This window comes from Oncorhynchus nerka, linkage group LG9b (assembly GCF_034236695.1).
Source record: "Oncorhynchus nerka isolate Pitt River linkage group LG9b, Oner_Uvic_2.0, whole genome shotgun sequence".
Lineage (NCBI taxonomy): Eukaryota > Metazoa > Chordata > Actinopteri > Salmoniformes > Salmonidae > Oncorhynchus > Oncorhynchus nerka.
The window spans coordinates 9,487,578-9,506,303 of record NC_088424.1 but is presented as its reverse complement, the minus strand read 5'-3'; the positions used below and the strand labels follow the sequence as shown (position 1 = coordinate 9,506,303).

General features: G+C 42.0%; 1 protein-coding gene across 1 annotated transcript in view; it reads right to left on the bottom strand.

Annotated features, from left to right (window-relative positions):
- myo10 (myosin X) overlaps nucleotides 1–18,726 on the bottom strand; it is a 253,221-nt gene that overhangs the window by 13,590 nt on the left and 220,905 nt on the right. Inside the window, exons 24-30 of the mRNA XM_065013323.1 lie at nucleotides 15,462–15,501; nucleotides 14,180–15,187; nucleotides 13,904–14,024; nucleotides 13,033–13,276; nucleotides 11,537–11,636; nucleotides 2,395–2,484; nucleotides 1,943–1,998 (exon numbers count right to left, since the gene is read on the bottom strand). Coding sequence (XP_064869395.1) covers nucleotides 1,943–1,998; nucleotides 2,395–2,484; nucleotides 11,537–11,636; nucleotides 13,033–13,276; nucleotides 13,904–14,024; nucleotides 14,180–15,187; nucleotides 15,462–15,501 — 1,659 coding nt within the window. The remainder of the gene's footprint in view (nucleotides 1–1,942; nucleotides 1,999–2,394; nucleotides 2,485–11,536; nucleotides 11,637–13,032; nucleotides 13,277–13,903; nucleotides 14,025–14,179; nucleotides 15,188–15,461; nucleotides 15,502–18,726) is intronic.

The window sequence follows — 18,726 nt, the reverse complement described above, 5'->3', positions numbered from 1 at the left end:
TCTTTGTATTTGTATTTATTAAGGATCACCAGACAATAAAAAATATTACATGACATTACATTTCACAACACTTTGTGTTCCCTCGGGCCACTACTCTACTATCACAGAAGTACCTACATTACAAAATCCATGTGTACGTGTGTGTAGTAGAGGTCGACCGATTAAATCGGAATGGCCAATTAATTAGGGCCAATTTTAAGTTTTCATAACAATTGGAAATCAGTATTTTTGGACACTGATTTGGCCTATTTTTTTTTTTTACACCTTTATTTAATCTTTATTTAACTAGGCAAGTCAGTTAAGAACACATTCTTATTCTCAATGATGGCCGAGGCTTAACTGCCTCGTTCAGGGGCAGAACGACAGATTTTCACCTTGTCAGCTCGGGGGATTCAATCTTGCAAACTTGCAGTTAACTAGTCCAACGCTCTAACCACCTGATTACATTGCACTCCACGAGGAGAATGCCTGTTACGCGAATGTAGTAAGCCAAGGTAAGTTGCTAGCTAGCATTAAACTTATCTTATAAAAAACAATCAATCAATCATAATCACTAGTTAACTACACATGGTTGATGATATTACTAGTTTATCTAGCGTGTACTGCATTGCATATAATCGATGCGGTGCGTATCGTTGCTCCAATGTGTACCTAACCATAAACATCAATGCCTTTCTTAAAATCAATACACAGAAGTATATATTTTTAAACCTGCATATTTAGCTAAAAGAAATCTAGGTTAGCAGGCAATATAAACCAGGTGAAATTGTGTCACTTCTCTTGCGTTCATTTCACACAGTCGGTATCGGCTTTTTTTGGTCCTCCAATAATAGGTATCGGTGTCGAAAAATCATAATCGGTCGACCTCTAGTGTGTAGAGTGCGTGTCTTATCATGTGTATGTGTGTGTCTGTGTGTGTGTCTCTTCACAGTCCCTGCGGTTCTATAAAGTGTATTTTTATCTGCTTTTTAAATCAGATTTTACTGCTTGCATCAGTTACCTGATGTGGAATACAGTTCAATGTAGCCATGGCTCTATGTAGTACTGTTTGCCTCCCATAGTCTGTTCTTGACTTGGGGACTGTGAAGAGACCTTTGGTGGCATGTCTTGTGGGGTATGCATGGGTGTCCAAGCTAGTAGTTCAAACAGACACCTCGGTGCATTCAGCATGTCAACACATCTTACAAAAGTAGTGATGAATTTAATCTCTCCTCCACTTTGAGCCATGAGAGATTTACAAGCATGTTAGCTCTCTGTGTACATTTAAGGGCCAGCCGTGCTGCCCCATTTTTTACGTTTTAATGGGTGCATTAGTAACTGGAATATGAATTTCATAAATGTGTCAAGTGCAGCGTCTGGTTGCTCCTCATTACACACCAGACCAACAAATATTCTTTACATTATCAACATATGAATCACTACAAAACGTATTGTATGACCTCTTATACACTATATTATGCCCAGCCTTTGGAACTCTGGTTTTCCTAGATATGGCTACTATATTGTGATCACTACATTCTATGGATTTGGATACTGCTTTAAAGCAGAGTTCTGCAGCATTAGTAAAGATGTGATCAGTACATGTTGATTATTTCATTCCTGTGCTGTTTGTAACTATCATGGTAGGTTGACTGATAACCTGGACAAGGTTTAAGGCACTGGTTACAGCTTGAAGCTTATGTTTTTTATCCTCACAAGGTGAGGTATTGAAAGGTATTGAAAACTGGGGTGTCAATCATTTTGACCCCTATCTTTTTGAGAGAAAAAAGTACTACTTGTTCAACAAATCTCAATTGTTTCAGTATAATATAATATAATTTCCCCTTTTTTATACAATGTAGCTCAGTATTTGAACTATTTATTTTATACAGTAATTTTTCTTCATCTTTATCAAGGGTGTCCATCATTTTGGACCCTACTGTCGGTGTAACTTGAATCTTACCGTTCAGGGTTGTCTGACGCACAGACTGAATCGATCAAGCCAACATCGAGGGTTCCCTGAGGAGAGAGAGAGCCTTTATAAGAGAGAGAATAGATGTCCTTCAACTACCAGTCAGAACACAAAGTCACTTTACACAAAAGATACAGTTCAGTGTGACTGGGGTTCTGATGTGAGTTTGACCTTCTTCCAACTCCCTAGGTTCTCATTATTTCCCCACATCCACACACACAAATACACACATACACACCCCCAAGGAAGAGTGGCGACTGCCTCAGCAACAGCTAATTGGGGATCCTAATAAATACCTGTTCTGAATCAGACGCCATCCCCCAAAAACCACAATGTTTTCCAGCATTCTGTATACCCAGCTTTCCCTTTACATACTATATAACCAAAGCTCCCGTATTGAACTCTATTTCCCATCATCCTCCTCTTCTTCCTGTAGTACTCACCACTGCATTCTGGGGGTTGGCTTGTTCGTCGTGCATCTCCCTGATCTCTTGCTCTGTGGAGGTGTGCACCTGGCTGAGCACACTGAACCACTGACTGAAAACACAGAGAAGAGTGTCAGCCAATAGGAACCACAGAAACTACACACAGGAACAATACAACAAGAATACAACATTAGTTACAGAGAACAACAGAAATGTGTCTTCTGCTCCGTTCTCATCCCTCCAAGTAGCACACATCACACATACAGCTGAGACGAGCACAGGGTAAAGCTGCTGTGCAGCACCCCTGAATGGAGAGCATGTTGTGGGGTTAAGGGCCTTGCTCAAGGGCACAACAGGGGAATGTCTTGAGGATATAAACCCAGCAGCCAACCAGTTGCCAGATCAATTCCGCCCCTTGTCCAGCACCCGGCCTGGGACTCGAAACGGCCACCTTTTGGCTACAAGTCCAACTCCTTAGCCATTGGGCTAACTACCACCGAAGAGTGTCAGCCTATAACAGCGGAACAAAGAACTGTAAATCTTGTCTGCGATGGATTGACATTTATTTTAGTGGTCTGTCACAGGAGTCAAGCCTATCAGACACCTTTTACTAGGGGTGTGTTTGAAATGGAAAACGAAAATGAGCGATTAAAATGCTATAAGGAATTTATAAAAGCAGTTAAAAGAGGCCATTATGAAAGATTACAGCAAGTCTTATAATAGTGGTACGAAAGGCCTTATGAATTAATTTATAATGCATTATAAACAGGTGCGCTCATAGAAAAGGTTATCTCTTGTGATGCTAGTTTTAATAAGAATGGGGAGACAGTCTGGCCACCCTTCATCTATCCGAGAAGATTTGATCCAGCTATCAAACAGCTTTGCGTTTCAGCCGACTCTTTGCCCTGAACGAGTACCTGAAGAAACTTTGCAACGACAAGAATCAGTCTTCTTGTGACGACTTTGATTTGCTGTGGGAGCAACCAGTACTCTTAAAAGATACAGGATTCACCCTAACCGCAGGGGTTCCAGGATTATTTCCAGCAACATCAAACTGTTTTAGAGACTGACGGACAGGGTCTGGTAGTGCTCCAGTCCCAACATCAAACTGTTTTAGAGACTGACAGACAGGGTCTGGTAGTGCTCCAGTCCCAGCAACATCAAACTGTTTTAGAGACTGACAGACAGGGTCTGGTAGTGCTCCAGTCCCAGCAACATCAAACTGTTTTAGAGACTGACGGACAGGGTCTGGTAGTGCTCCAGTCCCAGCAACATCAAACTGTTTTAGAGACTGACAGACAGGGTCTGGTAGTGGTCCAGTCCCAACATCAAACTGTTTTAGAGACTGACGGACAGGGTCTGATAGTGCTCCAGTCCCAGCAACATCAACCTGTTTTAGAGACTGACAGACAGGGTCTGATAGTGCTCCAGTCCCAGCAACATCAAACTGTTTTAGAGACTGACAGACAGGGTCTGATAGTTCTCCAGTGCTCCCTGTCAGAATAAGCAACAGAGGACTTGGAAAGCATATCAACTCCTGTAGAAATGGCACTATTGTTATTGTGAGTAATTTATGTTCCTTTAACTCCGCCTTCTAGTGAGTTTATACAAGCTGTCAATCTGTTAGATTGGAGACTGTCAGATAACGTGGTTGTTACGTTAATCATTTGGTTGTTATTCCATTGGTTACTTCGAGGCAGATGCCGGAAGGGCAAAGTGGCACACATTCATTGAATATGGCACTTTTAAATGTTAAAGCAATCCCTAATAAAACTTTTCTCGTGAATGTCCTCATTACTGAGCGCAAAGTTAATTGGATGTTTCTCACTGAAACATGGCTGTCATCAGACTGTAGTGCTGCTCTTATTGAAGCCTCCCCTTTCGGGATACAGCTTTTCATTCTCTATCAGAAAAGTGCAAAAGGCCTCTATTTTTACTATTGCTCTCAGCTGTAAGGTTATTTTTTATTTTGGCGACGTTGGGTCTTTTGAGCATCATGCTATACTGTTTAAATGTCAGCTACCAGTTCTGGCCATAACCCTGTATAGGTCACCAGCACTGCCTCACTTTCTTTACTGATTGATCTGAACTATTCTCTATTGTCTTTGAGAACTATGATAAAAAAATTATATTCGCGTTGACAAAGAGACCGACTCCAAGGCCATTGAATTCATGAATCTTTTGAGCTCTATGGACTTTAACCGACATGTTACTGGGCTACAGATTTTATTGAGTGTCTGAACAATTCTCCATCACCAATTCTGCCTTCCTCTTGTGATGATTTAGTTGATCACTTTAATAGCAAATGGAGGGAAACCATTGATGCCATAGCTCCAGTAAAGTTGAAAAAGGTCACATCTAAACAGAGAGCCCCTTGGATGAGTGAGGAAACAAATTAATTAAAGAGAAATGCAGAAAGGCAGAGCAGAAGTGGAGAAAGTCAAAACTGCAGGTCCATTATGATATTCTGAGAGATCAACTTGACATATATAACAAGGCAATTAAAATGTCAGATGGGCAAATTTTTCTAACTTGTTCACTACTATCCAGAATAATTTGAGAGTACTCTCCTCTACCACTGATGGCCTGATAAATCCTACCCCTTCAAACCTATGTGAACTTTCCACCAAATCTAAATGTTATGAGTTTGCTGCATATTTCAGAGATAATATAACCAACATTAGGCTGGGTATCAGTCAAGTAAGACCTGATGAGAAGTTTGATTATTTGTGCCTACCACACAAAGGCCCTATGTCGTACCCACTGTGACTATTAAACCTACCCTAACCAGAAACCGTAGATGGATGGCGGCATTCACGCAAAACTGAATGCGCGATCCACCGCATTTAACCATGGAAAGAGGTCTGGAAATATGGCGGAATACAAACAGTGTAGTTATTCCCTCCACAAGGCAATCAAACAAGCAAAATGCCAGTACAGGGCCAAGGTGGGGTCACAATTCAACGGCTCAGACATGAGACGTAGGTGGCAGGGTCTACAGGAAATCACGGACTACAAAAACAAAAACAGCCACGTCATGGATACCGACGTCACGCTTCCAGACAAACTAAACACCTTCGTTGCCCACTTTGAGGATAATACAGTAACAAAGACTGCACCCCCTCCTTCTCCATGGCTGACGTGAGTAAAACATTTAAACTTGTTAACCCTCGCAAGGCCACTGGCCCAGATGGCATCCCTAGCCGCGTCCTCAGAGCATGCACAGACCAGCTGGCTGGGAATTGATGGGAAATGATGTAAAATATATCACTAGCCACTTTAAACAATGCTACCTAATATAATGTTTACATACCCTACATTATTCATCTCATATGTATACGTATATACTGTACTCTATATCATCTACTGCATCTTTATGTAATACATGTATCATTAGCCACTTTAACTATGCCACTTTGTTTACATACTCATCTCATATGTATATACTGTACTCAATACCATCTACTGTATCTTGCCTATGCCGCTCTGTACCATCACTCATTCATATATCTTTATGTACATATTCTTTATCCCCTTACACTTGTGTCTATAAGGTAGTAGTTTTGGAATTGTTAGCTAGATTACTTGTTGGTTATTACTGCATTGTCGGAACTAGAAGCACAAGCATTTCGCTACACTCGCATTAACATCTGCTAACCATGTGTATGTGACAAATAACATTTGATTTGAAATTTGATTTGGTGTGTTTATGGACACATTTAATCGCTCCCTATCCCAGTCTGTTGTCTCCATATGCTTCAAGATAGCTACCATTGTTCCTATACCCAAGATGGCAAAGATAACTGAACTAAATGACTACTGCCCCGTAGCACTCACTTCTGTCATCATGAAGTGCTTTGAGAGGCTTGTCAAGGATCATATCACCGCCACTATACCGGCCACCCTAGACCCACTTCAGTTTGCATACTGTCCCAACAGGAAGGCGCAACAGCGCCTCTTCAAACTCAGGAGGCTGAAGACATTTTGGCTTGTCACCCAAAACTCTGACAAACCTTTACAGATGCACAATCGAAAGCGTCCTGTTGGGCTGTATCACAGCCTGGTATGGCAACTGCACCGCCCTCATCCGCAAGGCTCTCCAGAGGGCGGTGCGGTCTGCACAAGTCATCACCAGCGGCAAAGTACCTGCCCTCCATGACACCTACAGCACCCGATGTCACAGGAAGGCCAAAAAGATCATCAAGGACAACAACCAATTTAAGCCTATTAGAGAGCATGTGCCCTCAGGCCTGGAGGGAAGCTAAAGTCATTCCGCTACCCAAGAATAGTAAAGACCCTTTTACTGGCTCAAATAGCCGAACAATCAGCCTGTTACAAACCCTTAGTAAACTTCTGGAAAAAATTGTGTTTGACCAGATACAATGCAATTTTACAGTAAACAAATTGACAACTGTATTTCAATATGCTTATAGGGAAGGACACTCAACAAGCACAGCACTTACACAATTGATGATCAAATTATTGTGGGGGCTGTCTTGCTAGATTTCAGTGCAGCTTTTGACATTATTGATCATAGTCTGCTGCTGAAAAAACATATGTGTTATGGCTTTACACCCCTGCTATAATGTGGGTAAAGAGTTACTTGTCTAACAGAACACAGAGGGTTCTTTAATGGAAGCCTCTCAGACATAATCCAGGTAGAAGCAAGAATTCCCCAGGGTAGCCGTTTAGGCCCCTTCCTTTTTTATTTATTTTTACTAACGACCTGTCACTGACTTTAAGTAAAGCCAGAGTTTATGCAGACGACTCAACACTGTACACGTCAGCTACTACAGCGACTGAAATAACTGCAACACTTCAAATTTCGCTGTAAAGCATAATTTCAAAATCTGAGACGACAGGGTGATTAACAAAAGGCGTGTTTCGCTATATTTCACTTGTGATTTCATGAATATGAATCATTTCTAGTAATATTTTTTATGTTTTATTTTATTCATTTTTAAAATTTGTTTGAATTTGTACCCCGTTTTCTCCCCAATTTCATGGTATCCAATTGTTTAGTAGCTACTATCTTGTCTCGTCGCTACAACTCCCGTACGGGCTCGGGAGAGACGAAGGTTGAAAGACATGCGTCCTCCGATACACAACCCAACCAAGCCGCACTGCTTCTTAACCTGTTACTCCTACCCCCTACTTTTTCGAACATTCTGTTAAAAATCGCGCAACATTTCAGCGCCCTGCTACTCATGCCAGGAATATAGTATATGCATATGATTAGTTTGTGTGGATAGAAAACAGACGTTTATAAAACTGGTTAAATCACGGCTGTGACTATAACAGAACGTGCGTTTCATCGAAAAGTGCAGGAAAATCTGATCACTGAAAATGGAAAAATATATCCATGCGCCACTTCAACCCATTGATAAAGGTGAACCACATTTAATGGGGCCGAGGTTGCAAAACCTACAGCTTCCACACGATGTCAACAGTCTTGTCATTTGCCTACTATTTGTTTCTTGGTCAAACAGACGCAAGGCAACGCCTTTCTTCCGGTCTCCGACCGGATATTTTGGTTGAGATTTACCCGGACATTATTTCCAGACGTACAGCTATAGAATATACATCGCCTCGTGATCAATTTGATCGCTTATTAACGTTTACTAATACCTAAAGTTGCATTACAAAAGTATTTCGAAGTGTTTTGTGAAAGTTTATCGTCGACTTTTTTAATTTAAAAAAATGACGTTGCGTTAAAAAACTATGTTTTTTTCCTTGATCACACAGTCTTCATAGATCGATATCTAGGCTATATATGGACCGATTTAAACGAAAAAAAGACCCAATAGTGATGTTTATGGGACATCTAGGAGTGCCAACAAAGAAGATGGTCAAAGGTAATGAATGTTTTATATTTTATTTGTGCGTTTTGTGTAGCGCCGACTATGCTAATTATTTTGTTTGCGGGTCTTTTGGGGTGTTACATGCTATCAGATAATAGCTTCTCATGCTTTCGCCGAAAAGCATTTAAAAATCTGACTTGTTGCCTGGATTCACAACGAGTGTAGCTTTAATTCACTACCCTGCATGTGTATTTTAATGAACGTTTGAGTTTTAACTAGTACTATTAGCATTTAGCGTAGCGCATTGGCATTTCCAGATGTCTAGATGGGACGCCTGCGTGTCAGGTAGGAGCAAGAAGTTAACACAGCGCCCTTAACCACTGCGCCACCCGGGAGGCCCCCTAGTAATATTTTTTGACTGTTGTGCTATGCTATTCAGCGTTGCTGATGACAAATATACCGGATCCGGGATGGGTAGTTCTAATTAATTAAGGAAAGTCCTAGTTAAACTGCAGCTAGGCCCAGAACAGAGCGGAACGTCTTGTTCATCAGAGGGCTGATATAAATACTATACATGCCAGTCTCTCTTGGTTAAGAGTTGAGGAGAGACTGACATTACTTCTTATTTTTATAAGAAACATTAATGTGTTGAAAATCCCAAATTGATTGCATAGTCAATTTACACACTGCTCTGACACACACACTTACCCCACCAGACTTGCCACCAGGGGTCTTTTCACAGTCCCCAAATCCAGAACAAATTCAAGAAAGTCTACAGTATTATATAGAGCCACTATTGCATGGAACTCAATTCCATTTCATATTGCTCAAGTGAACAGCAAACCTGGTTTCACAAAACAGATAAAGCAACACCTCACAGCACAACGCCTCTCCCCTATTTGACCAAGATAGTTTGTGTGTATGTATTGATATGGAGGCTACGGTGCCTTTTGTAAAAATGTAATCATTCATGTAGTTCTGTCCTTGAGCTGTTCTTGTCTATTAATGCTAAGTATTATGTAATGTTTCATGTTTGTGTGGACCCCAGGAAGAGTAGCTGCTGCTTTTGCAACAGCTAATGCGGATCCTAATAAAATACCAATTCTCGATCCTATCCCCACCACCTTCTACAGAACAGTTTTTAATTGCATATCTGAAGAAGTGCAAGCTATTGTTAATCACTCACTGTTCACAGGCACTTTCCCCACTGCACTAAAAACAGCTATGTTGAAACCCCTTCTGAAGAAAAGTAATCTAGAGTTTCTGAGAATCTCCAACCTTCCATTCTTTATGCAAAATTCGGGAGTAATTGGTTTTCAAACAGCAAAATTATTTTTTAAGTGCCAACTGTAATTAAAAATGTTTTATTCCAATTTGATTTTTGTGCGCACCACAGCACAGAGACAGCCTTAGTAAAAGTGGTAAATGATCTTGGAGCCAACACAGATGCAAAACAGCTCTTTGTCCTTGTACTCTTGGATTTAAGAGCTACATTCAACACTGTTGACCTTGATGTCCTTCTGGACAGACTGGAGAGGTGGGTTGGCCTCTCCGGTCCAGTTATAAATTGGTTCAGGACCTATTTAACCAGTTGAGAGTTTTTTGTCAACCTTGGTGAACATAACTCATAGAAAACAAGGCTCGATTTTGGGTATGGTACTATTCAGTTTATATATGTTACCCCTTGGTAGCATTATCAGAAAGCACAACAATGATTTTCACTGCTACCCAGATGATACACAACTTTACGTTTCTGCGTCACCAGAGGATTTTAGCTCTATGGATAAATTATTAGACTGTATTAGTGATTTAAATACTTGGACGGCTCACAACTTCCTTCAGCTGAATCAAGACAAGACCGAAGTAATTATTCTTGGAGCCAAAGCACAGAGAGAGAATCTGGCTGCACATTTTATTCATGGGCAATAAAGATAAAACACCAGGTAAAAAACCAAGGTGTTATTTTAGATTCTGAACTAAATTTCCATTCATACATTAGGAATGTGACCAAAATAGCTTTTTATCACCTGAGGAACATTGCCATGGTGCAGCTGTTTCTCTCTCAGGGTGATACAGAGAGACTTATCCATGCTTTTATTACAAGCAGGCGTGACTGTTGTAATGCCCCCCTGTCTTGTCTACCCAAGAAAGCCATTGGTAAACTGCAAAATATACAGCATGCTGCAGCAAGGGTACTGACCAAGATCAGATGGAGAGCACACATTACACTGGTTTTAAGGTCTCTGCACTGGCTGCCTGTGAGTTTTATAATTGGTTTTAAGATTCTTCTTTTGGTTTTTAAATCACTCCACGATTTTGTGCACCCCAAAACATGTCAGACACTCTTAAAAAGTTATGTACCCAGTAGGTCCCTCAGGTCCTCTGGACTTTTAACTATCCCAAACCCTAGAACCAATAGGCATGAAAAGGCAGCCTTTAGTTATTATTCCCCCAACCTCTGGAATAGCCAGCTAGAGAACCTGAGGGGGGCTGAAACTGTGGACATATTTAAGAGACCTTGAAACAAAACTTTTTAGCTTTGCTCTTCCTTAGGGTGGTTTTTAGTCATTCAGTTTTTATAAATCTTTTGTTTCTATCTTAAGTTTGTGTAGTAAATATTTCAGCTTTTGTTTGAAATTTTTATTATAATTTTTCCTGTGAAGAACATTGCGTTGCATTCCATGTCTGAAATTTGCTGTGTAAATAAAGCTTGATTTCATTTGTTTTGATATGGGCAGTTGAATGGCTTGGTCTCTACTTGGTCAATAACTGATCCTAGTAGATGACCATGTACATGTACTGTTAGGGAATAATCAGAATTTGTTGGTAACATATGTAAGATGTTTTATATTCATCATATGTTTGTAAGTTACTTCTCATCAACAATGTTATTTTTGTATAATACTGTGGCAGGGTTGCAGTATCTGTTCTATGTCAAGACTAAGTTGCATGGGCCGCAGAGAGGTCAAGGGATCATCAAGCGTGTATCTCTTGGCTCCACAATGTCTGTGTGCCAGTCAGTGTGTCTCTGTGATCTTGTCAAGATAGGATGGATTTGATATATGCCTATTGATATGGAGGATTGGTTTATGGTTCTGAGTTTGAGAAAGGAGACAAAGCTGAACAATGCCGATGCTGTCTTATCCTGTGTATCTTTGCTATAAAGGATCCCATTTGCCATTATATTGGGACTCTCAACTTTTCATTAGAGATACTGAACTGTTGAAAGTCAAAATGCTATAGAGCTCATATAAGTAAAGATGGACTTTGATAACTAACTCTGACTTGTGTGTGGTTTGCGCTCATGATTTGGTAAATAGAGAAAAATTTCCACGACAGTACACACACACACAATAAACTTGCCTTGCATCCTCAGCGGTCTCAGCAATAAGGTGGTAGGTGCGTTCTGGCATGATGATGTCGATTCCATTCTCCTTGCCTGTGTTGTCCACAATCTCTCTGCAAGATAGAAGTACATCAATCTAGATCAGTTCCCTCTCTTCAGATATAAAACCTAGAGACGAAACCCCAAACTAGCCAGAAAGGCATTAAGACAGCTTTGTATAATATTTTCTTCTATTTAAATACTTTAAAATGCATCCTTCCTTCCTCCGATCTTTGAGGAAATCACTGATCTAACATGATTTGATAGGAGCAAGTTTTTCACTGTGTCAATAAACATGTCAAGTAAGATCACTGGAAAAATTGGGGTTTGAATTGGGGTTTGACCAGATACAATTCTATTTCACAGTAAACACATTGACAACAGAATTTTAGCATGCTTATAGGGATGAACACTCAACAAGCACAGCACTTACACAAATGACTGATGATTGGCTGAGAGAAATTGATGATAAAATTATTGTGGGGGCTGTCTTGTCAGACTTCAGTGTAGCTTTTGACATTATCAATCATAGTCTGCTGCTGGAAAAACATATGTGTTATGGCTTTACACCCCATGCTATATTGTGGATAAAGAGTTACTTGTCTAACAGAACACAGAGGGTGTTCTTTAATGGAAGCCTCTGAAACATAATCCAGGTAGAAGCAGGAAATCCCCAGGGTAGCTGTTTGGGCCCCTTGCTTTTTTTCATCTTTACTAATGACATGCCACTGACTTTGAGTAAAGCTAGAGTGTCTATGTATGTGGATGACTCAACACTATACACATCAGCTACTACAGCAACTGAAATGACTGCAACACTCAACAAAGAGCTGCAGTTAGTTTCAGAGTGGGTGGCAAGGAATAAGTTAGCCCTAAATATTTCAAAAATTAAAAGCTTTGTATTTGGAACAAAACACTCACTAAACCCTAAACCTCAACTAAAACTTGTAATAAATCATGTGGAAATTTAGCAAGTTGAGATGACTAAACTTCTTGTAGTAACCGTAGATTGAAAACTGTCATGGTCAAAACATATTGATTCAGTGGTAGCTAAGATGGGGAGAAGTCTGTCTATAATAAAGCGATGCTCTGCCTTCTTAACAACACTATCAATAAGGCAGGTCCTACAGGCCTCAGGTGCCACAAAAAAGGACGTAGGAAAATTGCAATTGGCTCAGAACAAGGCAGAACGGCTGCCCCCCCCACACACACACATACATATTATATATATATATATATATATATGGATTTAGTACTGTAGACATGTGGTAGTGGTGGAGTAGGGGCCTGAGGGCACAAGGTGTGTTCTGAATTATGTAATGTTTTAAATTGTATAAACTGCCTTAATTTTGCTGGACCCCAGGAAGAGCTAATGGGGATCCATAATAAATAGAAATACACTGATTACCTCAAGGAAGGACAGCAGGAAGGATGCATTTTAACATAGCCCTTATATAGTTCACTCCTTACTTGGCTGCATGCATGTCAAGCATGCCCTTCATCTTGTCCTCGCCGTCTTTCTCGAAGTACATGAGCTTGCTCTGGCGCAGGACGAACCAGCGGCGCTTCCAGTTGCGGCGTGACAGCGTTGAGGAGCCGCCACCCTTCTTGTGGAGCCAGCCCTGCTTCAGGGCCTCCTGCTTAGCGCGGAACCACAGGAAGGTCTCGTCCTTCAGCACGCACCAACGCCGCTTCCACGTGTTCATCAGGCCACCTGGGGTAGAGAAGGGAGAGAGAGGGGGAGATGTTAGGCATGGGAAATTATTAAATGAAAGTGTAGAGGTAAGACACTGTGACTATAACACAGTCAAAGAGATTAACATCTATTAAAGTTCAATGGTCATTTCAATTAATGCTATTTCCCCATTGATTCTTGAACAAAATAACTTGGAATATAAACCAGAAACAAATTATTGAGTTTCAATGAAAAAACATTTAATGTGTTCATACAATATTAAAGAGTAAGTGCAGGTGACAGGGAATGAGAGAGGAAAGGACATTGAGCGAGAAAGAAAGTGAGAGTGAAGGGGAGAAAATGGACAAAGTCACAACAAGCACAAGCAACTGCTCCTCTGACCCCTAAAGAGAGATGGTGTGATGTGGATAGAGGGAGAGAGAGGGATAATGGTGAGCAGTGAGTTGGAAAGACCCCCATGCACTCATTTTGCCAATATGGAGGAACACTGCCGTGCTCTTCCCAAATGCCTGCAGTGCAACCTAGTGGTAAGTTGTAATAATGGAAAAGTGTGAAAAGCAAACACCTGATTCAACTAACCATGGGTTTGATGACTAGTTTATCAATTAGTTGTGTTAGTGCTGGGCTCGAACAAAAATGTGTTACCTTTGATGTGGAGGAAGCTGTGAAAGTATGGCAGTGTGACACAACTATAGACCGAGTCTCGTCGGTAGGACAACTCATCGTCTATGTCGAACCTGTTGAAATCGTCCTCGCTGTCCTCAAACTGAGCAGAGAGAGGGAAAAGGTTTAACAAACATGTTATGTCAACATCATAAGTAAAATATGTCTTGGTTTCACTTTTACTGATGAAAACCATTAACCATATTATTGCTTCGACCCCTGAACTAGGTTATGATGTCACCCCCAGCTGGTACCCACCGATGATTGGGCCCCCTCCGAGCTGAAGCGATAGGTTCCCGAACTGTTGTAGGTGCCCACAGAGCCGTGGTAGTCAGGTGACCACTGCCCTTTGCAGGGTTGTGAGAACGCCATGCTGCCACTGGAAACTATGGCCCCCTCGTCATAGTCGTCCTGGTCATAGTCCGAGTCTTCATCCGGAGGAATGAGCTCGACCAGATCATCGGACTGGGCCTCTGAAACCTGGGGGTGGCAGTAGACCAAGTCCCCGCCAGAGGAGGCGTTGTGGCAGGCTTGAAACAGCGGCAGCAGGGGCAGCGGCTGGTGGAGTAGTGTATTTGGTGGCAGGAGTGGGATCTGCATTCCGTCATTAGCGTACGGGTCCTCCTCTGATGAGTCGTCGCTGGTGCGGATGCCACTGGTGCGCTGGCCATCTGAGTGGCCATGCTCGCTTGGGTTGGGTGAGTCCTTGTATCCCTCATCATCAGCGCCAAAGCCTTCGTCCACCTCCTCCTCCTCACCCTCCTCCCTCTCTCCGCCTATCTTCTCCTCCTCCTCCACGCCCAGCGAGCACTCGATATTGCGCACGCACTCGTCAATCTCGTCGAAGTTGAGCGACTCCAAGAACTGCTGGGCGGCCTTGCACGCCTCGTCCTCCAGGCGCTGCAGCTCCTGGTCACGGAGGGTCTGCAGTCGGTGGAGGGAGGCCTCGGTCAGGGACAGCTCCTGCTGCTCCTTCTGCCGCTGAAGCTCTTGGATCTCCCGCTCCAGACGTAGGATCTCCTCCACCTGCGAGGCGTCCTGGGATGCGTCCTGGGTCCGCACCGCCTCTTCGGAAAACTCCTCAGTAGAGATCTCTTCGAACATTTTGCAAGACTCCATTTCATTCATCTGTTGCTGCACTGCCTGGGTTGCTGGCAATGTTGCTTGTTGTGTCTGTGTATTTGTCTGTGTCCGTGTTTGTGTCTGAGTCAGAAGGTATAGCTCTTGGGCCTGATGGAGGTCCTCAACCTTCCTGGCTTTCTCTGCCTATGGAGAAAGAAAAGAGAGCGCAAAAACTAATGTTTCGAGAGAGACTGGTACTGAGAGTGGTCAGCAAGCTATTAAGCAAAAGGCAACTAAGACAGAGAGAGATAGCACAACACAAAGCGCAGTGGCAAAATGTTTACCTCGGTTTTATCGAATAGGCACCGAGAGTGAAAGACATAATCATGCAACATGCATTGAGAAAGAGGTGATACTATAAACCCAATTTAGAAGCAAATCTTTAAATGAATGTTATGCGGTTAATAGATACTCTTACATATTGTGCTAGCCATTCAGCCTCCAGCTTCTTCTTTTCCCTATAATAAAAAAACACACAGAAAACAGCGACATCATGTCATGTTACATATTACCACGTATTTCATGTGTGCATTTTTTGTATTTACATGGCTCATTTGAAAAGGAAAACTTGGTCTAAACATTACTCCCGAACAAAATAAAGGTTAAAAAAATATAAACTTCCTTTCTTGGGCAACGATGAGCTAGCTATATAGTTAACAGCTAGCGACATTGAATTTCCATCCTCTCAGGCCAGGGGCATAATGTATGAATTCATCATTGGTTCAGAATCACCACTGTAATAATTGGTCAGTATGGAGAATTAAGTAAAACCACAAGCCCAAATCCATATCTCCATCCATGGCTAATCTAGGAAAGGGGCAATTTTAGCTAGTTAGCAACACAATGAGTATGCAACAATTAAAGTTTCTGGCAATGACGTATTTCTGTTGATTCGATGTGATAGGAGTGAAGCCAAATCCAAATTGGCTTCATTTTCTTTTGGTGAACCAGGACCATGCACAGTTGAACTCACTCAGTTTAGCTCAATGCTGGCTATTATTTTATAGTTTTTCTTATCAAGGCAGGCCAAATGCTCGCTGGCTTCCCTGGCATTCAATGCTATGGTCAGCAACCATGTCATACCACATATAGAACAATGAGACAGATAATTTCACCGGATGTATAAATGTGAAACATCCAGTTGGCGTTTCCACTCACTACGAAATATAGTGATGAGAGGAAGCCCAGTGGCTGGCAGCCGGCGAAGATGGAGCAAGATGGATTTTGGTTGACATTCTGCACATTTTCTCATCGATGGAACATTTAATCTCAATAACTAGAATCTGTTACGAACAGATTAGGTTTTGTAGACTTTACCCTTTGCCAAAGTTTTAAAAAATTGCTTTCTTTGGAAGAAATGCAATGGTGGATTGAGTTATTGCACATGCGCACTTCACAGAGTATAGTTATACAAATCTTTGGTCATACTCTTTTTGACCATACAGCATCAGATGGGCTACAAATACTGAGATAGAGGGGTGCTGTTTTGCTCACTCGGATGCTTTCTCCGGTGAGATACATTCAGCCTCTTGGGAATTGAAGGAAAACTATAAAACACAGAGACAAAAGATACATTATTTTATTTCTTATTTTCTGGCTACATTTTTGGGGGAAGCCTGGCTTCCCTTGGCATCCATGAATACACGACACTGGTGTGTTTACAAGTAGGCTACAACTTCTACTGTACAGTCCTGGCCAAAAGTTTTGAGTATGACACAAATATTAACTTTCACAAAGTCGGCTGCCTCCGTTTGTATGAAGAGTGTTCAGATTAATTGCAAAGTCCCTCATGCAAATGAAACTGAATCACAAAAAAACATTTCCACTACATTTCAGCCCTGCCACAAAAGGACCAGTTGACATCATGTCAGTGATTCTCTCGTTAACACAGGTGTGAGTGTGAGTGTTGACGAGGACAAGGCTGGAGATCACTCTGTCATGCTGACTGAGTTCGAATAACAGACTGGAAGCTTCAAAAGGAGGGTGGTGCTTGGAATCATTGTTCTTCCTCTGTCAACCATGGTTACCTGCAAGGAAACAGGTGCCGTCATCATTGCTTTGCACAAAAAGGGCTTCACAGGCAAGGATATTGCTGCCAGTAAGATTGCACCTAAATCCACCATTTATCGGATCATCAAGAACTTCAAGGAGAGCGGTTCAATTGTTGTGAAGAAGGCTTCAGGGTGCCCAAGAAAGTCCAGCAAGCGCCAGGACTGTCTCCTAAAGTTGATTCAGCTGTGGGATCGGGGCACCACCAGTACAGAGCTTGCTCAGGAATGGCAGCAGGCAGGTGTGAGTGCATCTGCACGCACAGTGAGGTGAAGACTTTTGGAGGAAGGCCTGGTGTCAAGAAGGGCAGCAAAGAAGCCACTTCTCTCCACGAAGTAAGGCTGTAACGTAACAAAATGTGGAAAAAGTCAAGGAGTCTGAATACTTTCCGAATCCACTGTGTGTTTGGGGAGTGCAGTGAGGTGTTCGGAGTGACTTTGATACAAGGGAGGGGAGTTTGTTGTTATGGATCACCAAATTGTACTGTATTGAAAGAGAGCTTATATTGCTAGCTAGATACCGACAGCAAAACAACTTACTAGCTTGTCATTTACCCTCCCGAGTTCCAGTCCAGCTGGTCTAGGCTGCCGCCACTGCTTGCTGGTCTCGCAATTATTTTTCTCACCGCCACAAGTCCTCTTCAGTGTATTCTGGCTCAAATAAACAGGGCTGTATGTTTCAATGTAAAATAATATTTAAAAAAATGGTTGTCCAGCTTTTCTTGTCCCATTGTAGCTAAGTATTTAGCAGTCTTGGATAGACAGTGCACAGTCATGGTAACGGTAACATTGCAACTGTGAACCTGTAAATTAGTACCGCCCCCGTTTTGAAAAGCCTGCCTTTGAGGGCCGGAACAAGGAAGTATGGGTCCCGTGTCGTCTTTACAAAGCCAAGGAAAATGAGTCAACCTAGATATCCTGCAATGTCCTGGCAGATAGGAACATCATTGAGACAAGTCCAATGGCTCTATTGACCAAGGACAATCATTCCTACTCGCTGCTAGCGTGATCGTGCAATCATCGAAACACAAAGCCCACAATAATTGCTACAAAACATGATTCAGTACATTTTTATATCAGACAGCAGGTTCAATCAACCAATGACGTATAGCTTTCATGACTGAACTCATGAAAGCTGCTATTCGGTGCTGAATCAAGCGGAAGCATAAACCATATCATTGTAGTGGATACTGTGGTTTACATACAAACAGCACTAGTCAAGTGTGTCAGGGCAACAGAACAACAGATGTTTATTATTTATTTTGATGTGCTTCTCAAAGAAGTATTGAGCCTCCTTGGCAGTGGAAAACGTTTGTGTTGTCTTCCCGGAAAGTCAAGACGAGTCGCATCTCAGGTTTAGCTTGCGTATCTCACCTAGTTGTAGGTCTCCCTCTGTTTCAGCAGTTCGGCACTCAGGTCTGGGTAGATGCTGATCCTCTTCAAAGCCACCAATTCCGCTGCGAGGCGAACAATTTGCCATTAGAGTTCAAAACTGTGGATTCGTACAATCGTACACTGAGCTCCGTTGTGGATAGGACTCGTGCGGTGAGCAATGTTAATCAGCGGCATGGGACCAAGCTTTTCCTGCCCAAACCGTTCATATAAAAGATTTTGCTCATGAAGGAAGGTGGGTTG